Here is a 6264-nt window from a genome sequence, read left to right on the forward strand (position 1 = left end):
CCCCCTAAACTAGCTCACCTGCCATTGGTAAACCTCAGTCTCCTTTGCTCGGTTTCAGTCTCTTCTATGTGTGTCTATTCTAATCCGGCCTTTTAATGTTTTTATGATCACTGCTGAATATTGTATAAACTTTTGTGCACTTATTTTTTTGGTATCCACGTCTCAGGCCCTCTTCCTTTTGAAACACGAACCTGTGTCCTTTTTGGTATGTGATAAACTCATCAAAATTAATATTTCCCTCGTCATCAAGTGTTCTTTCGTATGAGTCCCCCTCTACCGCCACAATGATAATAATTATCACAACCAGGGCTATCCACCAGTTGTCCCTTGTGGGATGATGACAACGTCACAAAAACACCTTTAAACAAAATAAAAGCTAAGGGCAAGTAAGCATTTTTTCACTGAACATCTAGCAACTTGACTGTCACCTATCTTGATAATAACTGCGTGTCGAGTAAGTGTTTTATTAGACAACTAATTTATGCAAGGCATAACTTTGTAGCAAAAACAGCTTCATGGATCTTTGGTTTTTTAATTTACAATGTGGTGATAAAGAAGTTGGGCGGCACTATGAAAATGTTCAGATGACAAGCTCTGAATTTTTGAACCATTTGGGCAATATGCATTTAATAGTTTCAAAAAATGTACGATTGTTTAATAATATATGTACTTTCCTCAGAGTGGAATGCAGCATTATCAGATTGAATGTTATAAATGACAATGACAAGTTTTTGTGTTACTCTATACAAAGGATTGTGCAGGGCAGCCAATGGACAACCTGACGTTCACAAACAGCATTCTCCTCGTGGAGGGACTAAAAGTTACAACTCAATCTTCCTATCCTGTTTTCATTTTGCTTCTTTTGGTTTATGTCTTTATAATGGTCTCCAACATTGGACTGATAATTCTGATCTCAACAGAGAAGAATCTACATCATCCTATGCATTTTCTGTTCTGTAACTTGCCACTAAATGATATACTTGGTACAACTGTCATTTTGCCACGCTTAATGCAAGACATTTTAAGGGAAACACCACAACGCTATATGACATATGTGGAGTGTGTTATTCAAGCTTATTTTGTGCATATATTTGCAGTAGCATGCCACTATGTGCTAATGATTATGGCCTTTGACAGATATGTAGCTATATGCAATCCACTGCGATACACAGCTATAATGACCAATAAAATGGTAGTTAAACTATCTGCATCAGCCTGGGGGCTGTCAGTATTCATGGTGTCAATTCTGTTGGGTCTCACTATACGCCTGTCTCGCTGCAGGTCTAATATTGAAAACCCTTTCTGTGACAATGCCTCTTTGTTTAAACTGTCCTGTGAAAATGTGGTCATTAATAATGTCTTTGGAATGGTTTATACTGTGATTGTCTTTACCTTCTCACTTGGGTCTGTATTTATAACTTATGGCAAGATTGCTACTGTATGCATACTCAGTAAAAACAAAGCACTCAACAGCAAAGCCATAAAAACCTGTGGCACTCATATAGCTGTTTATATAATCATGTTTGTCTCTTGTGCCAGTTTTATTTTTCTCCATCGTTTTCCTGAATACTCTGAAAGCAGGAAACTAGCTAGTATAATGTTCCATATTGTACCACCAGGACTAAATCCTTTAGTATATGGTTTACAAACCAAAGAGATAAGACAAAAATTTGTTAAATTTTGGTGTAGAAAAAAGGTGAATCCTTAGTTTAATGATTTTTGTTGATGTTGTTTGTTTGTTTGTTTGCTTGTTTTACAATATAACATCTAATAATATAACTCTAAACCTTACTGTATTGATTTTTTACAAATACACATATATTTTTCACTGAAAAAAAAACATATTTGAGGTATTTTATGCATGCAATTTTTATCCTTGATTGTCAGTGAGAAAATTGGGGAGGAATTAGCACTTTATCTTATATTCATTTTTAAGTATTTCTCACCCTTTAACACGTGTCTATTCTGTAATAGCATAGCCTACAATGAAAATAAGTAAAACAGTTGTAATTGAAATAGATGGTTATTTTAACTGTAGTGAATTAGGCAGATAACCACAAGGCACACTTTTTAAAAAAGTCCGTAAAAATTCACGCCGATGCCATAGAAGAACCATTTTTGGTTCCCTGAAGAATCATTTTGTGAAAGGTTGTTTAAACTTTAAAGAACCATTCGTTTCTAACCATTTTATAGTCTAAAGAACCTTTTCTGCACTACAAAGAACCCTATGTGCAATGGTAAGGTTCTTTGGATATTAAAGCTTCTTCATGGAACCATACACCCTGCCAAATAACCTTTATTTTTAAAAGTGTATTTTGACTAAATTCCCCTCCAGGATATTTATAAAGCAGTCTCTGATAATATCTGTATTTTTTTTCTCTCCAAGATCTTTAAAAAAATATTCTATAAGAACTGTAATATAAAGTAGCTTTACCATACTGATCTACTAATAAAAATGCAAATTAATTTACTGTTATATAGACCTTTTACATTAAACGTTTTGAATACATAATTACTGGCAATGTACCAGTTGTAGATAGCTTACCATAGTAAAAGGCAAGTGCTTTGATTAACACTATTCACTCATGTCTGAAACCTGACTGTTGCTTCATTTCTATGTCTTCATTATTTTGTCTGAAACATGAAATACGTGCTGCAAGTATAAATAACGTCTGAACTATAAAAAATATACTATAGTTCTTTTAATAGCGTTTGACCAATATTTAAACAGTTAACTGTTGACTCTTTTCTTAATGTATGCCCGTGTGGTTTAATTGACCTATCGGTAAGCCCCGCCCCCCTTAGTTACTGTTGCTAACTCGGACAAACAAACAGGGTTGCTATATCTTACAATGTACAGCTGTCAGTGTGAAAACCTTATCCCAAGATGTTTTTGGACACAGATTGTAGCGTATATCCCGTCCGAATGATGGCCAAACTTAACTGATGGTTTATCAAGTTTATTGCATCGTTATTCACTCCAAAAAATAATCGTAAGAGCTGAACAAACAAAGCATAAGAAGTGCGCATTAACGTCTCATTCACAAACTATCTCTCCCCGTTGCATTACCATTAACATACACAGCAAATTACACAAAAACACTCAAACAACTAACAGTAAACAAACATATACACAGGCCGTATGCCTTTTCAAGGGTGCAGTTAATAACTGGTAAACTTTGTATCTGCAAAACAACTCCGATAAACTGCGTGCAAGCTCTTCCTTTCGTTACCCGGAGACTATAATACCCATCAAAATAGGAGTCCTCCTTAGTAGGACAGATAATGTAGACCTTAAACATATTTAAAATGAAATTAATTTACATATAACCAGTTTAATATGGAGAGGCACTGAAATGTAGACCTTCATGTTTTTGACCTACAGTGTTACATGACGTGAGAACAGTTAGTTAGTAGCAGTGATGGGAATAACGGCGTTACAGATAAACGGCGTTACTAACGGAATTATTTTTTTCAGTAACGAGTAATCAAACGAATTACTGTTCCTCCCGTTACAACGCCGTTAGCGTTACTGAGGGGGAAAAAGCGGCGTTAGTCACGTTACTATAATTGAGCTCACTGAAGCGCTTTTCATCCGCTCTCTGTCAGTCGGACCTGCAACGTGTGTGTGTGTGTGTGTGTGTGTGTGTGTGTGTGTGTGCGCGCGCACCAGCCATGCGTGTTGGGGGTGGGTGCGGTGGTGCACATAACTGATGATGATTGGTGGGTGGGAGACAAGGTTGAAGTTGATAGGTTGAGTTCACACCTATTTTTTTCACGGTCTATGGTTCACACACACACACACACACCAATGACGCACACGCATATACACATTCAGCGATGGTCCAACGACTTCAAAGGTAGCTTTCGCAAACTGGAAGTATAAGCGCTACTTTTCCCTCGTTGAGGTGAAAGGTAAGAATATTTATGTAACATGCAACTTATGCCCAGGAAGAAAGAGTCTCTCCACGCCGGTGGCAAGTGATTCTGAAGCGCCTCACATCATCATATGCTACAAAATTAGTGGCTAAAAACCCAGGTGATAACGTGAGCTCCACTACCAAAGGAAAGTATAATACTGATAATATTTACACAATATTTACACTATAGTAGGCCTACTGATAATATTTACAATAATGCATTGAATTTGATAGGTGTCTCTTACATTGTCCCACAGCAACATTACAATAGTGTACATTAATGTACAATGTTTTATAATAATAATTTATTCTATTTAGTGTCCAATTCATTCATTTAACATATCTAATATTGGGGGCATCCAAGTTATTTGACATATTTGAACATTTGAAGAAAAAAAAAAAAGTAACGCAGTAATTACTTTCCCTGGTAATTAGTTACTTTTATAATGATGTAACTCAGTTACTAACTCAGTTACTATTTGTAAGAAGTAACTAGTAACTATAACTAATTACTTTTTTAAAGTAACGTGCCCAACACTGGTTAGTAGGTTTGTATGTTAGCAGGGACTTTAGTCGTAACTTAACGAGAGTTTGACAAACACAAAATCCCCTCAGGATACCTGGAATCAGTGTTACAGTACCTCAGGCACGACGTTTTAACATTTTTGTAGCATAAACACCATCAAACCGATGAGAGATTCGGATTTTCCAATGCATCTCTATGGCGCTGACACCTAAAGATGTCCGAGTTCTGGTCCCAGCGCAACTGATACTCAACTGCCATTGGCTCATCTGCGTATGAGGGGAGGGGCTTACCGGTAGGTCAATTGTCTTATTCTTGACTTGTTAAACAAGCATCAGTGATTGCAGTTGGGTCATTCCATGTCAAATCATCCAAATTTTCCCAGCTAATTTTTTTTTATCTGATTAAAGGGTAACTTCAGTGATTTAGCATTAAGCTTTGTATTTAAACTGGGTCATTTATGCAGTAGAAATGTGAAATTATTTTTGAATTTGGTGCCTTCTAGACTGAGAAAAGACAGAAAATGTATTTTTGTCTCATGTGGATGAAAGACAACAACTCCCAAAATGCACTTGCTTCGCTGCCCTACGAGGCCACTCCGTACACCGTCGCTTTGACCTTCGTAGTAATACAATCTTTTCGTTCAGTTAGAGAATAAACACTACAATTAAAAACTGAACGTGTCTTTTCAATAAAGTGTGAGTGAGGCGAACGAAAGTCACGTCACAGACGCAGCAGTGTCAGATTTCCTTCATCACAAAGAGCAGAACTGAAGTAACGTTAAGCGGCAGTCTGGCACGTTTCCATATCGCATATGGAAGCTAAACTATCACAGGAATTCATTGAAAAGTTGAAACATTCACTTTACTCTGCACCGCGCTCTCGTTCCATTATTATGATGGTCCGTGCGGCCGTCTGTGTCTTACATTCTGTGAGTGAGAGAAATTCTCCCCCATGGGTGGGTTGATAACATGCGGAACAGCTCCCTCTAGTGGCTGTAGTTTTAGCCTCTGACCAAAAAATCCTCCGATGAGGCAAAAATGAGGCATAAAATGCATAATTCTCTCGTCTCAGGGGGATATGAGGGGGGAAAGTACCATCATTTGAATATAAATTAAAAATAAATAAAAATAAAAATCAGTTTCTACTGATACAAAGCCTAATGCTAAATCACTGAAGTTACCTTTTAAATATAATAATAATCAGTTGTTGAACAAGTACATAAGACATCAGTGTTCAAAACTTTCTCCGTACCTTACCCCTTTTCGCAACGTTAAGCTTATAAAATAATTTATAGTTTAAGCTGTCAGTTCCGCTTTCGTAAATGTCATTTTGACGTAATTCATTTTTGCGTGGTTGTATACGTCCCTGGTGTGTTTCTCTCTCTCTCTCTCTCTCTCTCTCTCTCTCTCTCTCTCTCTCTCTCTCTCTCTCTCTCTCATTTTCTTAGGCTTCACCTTTCTACGATTCGATTGGCTCTGGAACCGGGTCAGTTTCTATCAGGTGACTTGACGACAACTCCTCCGCTGCATATCAAATTTCCCCGCCAGCATTTAAAAGGATGCTTTGATGAACGTGTGACAGTCAACTTGACTCTCCTGCCACTCTGCTTTGTGTTGGTTTTGTATCATCAATATTATTTGTTCTGTGACTATCTTAACCCTACCACTTTTTGAACTGTCTCACTGAAATGGGAGTATTGTCACCGGTACAGTACAGTGAATGGGCTACTCCAATAGTCCCTGTTGTAAAGAAAAATGGAGCAGTGCGCATCTGTGGTGACTTTAAGGTAACGGTAAACCCTGCCTTACACATCGAACA

General features: G+C 37.3%; 1 protein-coding gene across 1 annotated transcript; it reads left to right on the top strand.

Annotated features, from left to right (window-relative positions):
- Positions 1 to 769: 769 nt before the first annotated feature.
- On the top strand, positions 770 to 1708 carry LOC307137724 (olfactory receptor 8G17-like; the record flags this gene model as incomplete). Its single annotated transcript, XM_079835583.1, has 1 exon — positions 770 to 1708. One exon carries the CDS (start codon positions 770 to 772, stop codon positions 1706 to 1708), a length of 939 nt encoding a protein of 312 aa, XP_079691709.1.
- Positions 1709 to 6264: the final 4556 nt, after the last annotated feature.

This window comes from Gobio gobio, assembly GCF_949357685.1.
Source record: "Gobio gobio genome assembly, chromosome: 14".
NCBI classification, from domain to species: domain Eukaryota; kingdom Metazoa; phylum Chordata; class Actinopteri; order Cypriniformes; family Gobionidae; genus Gobio; species Gobio gobio.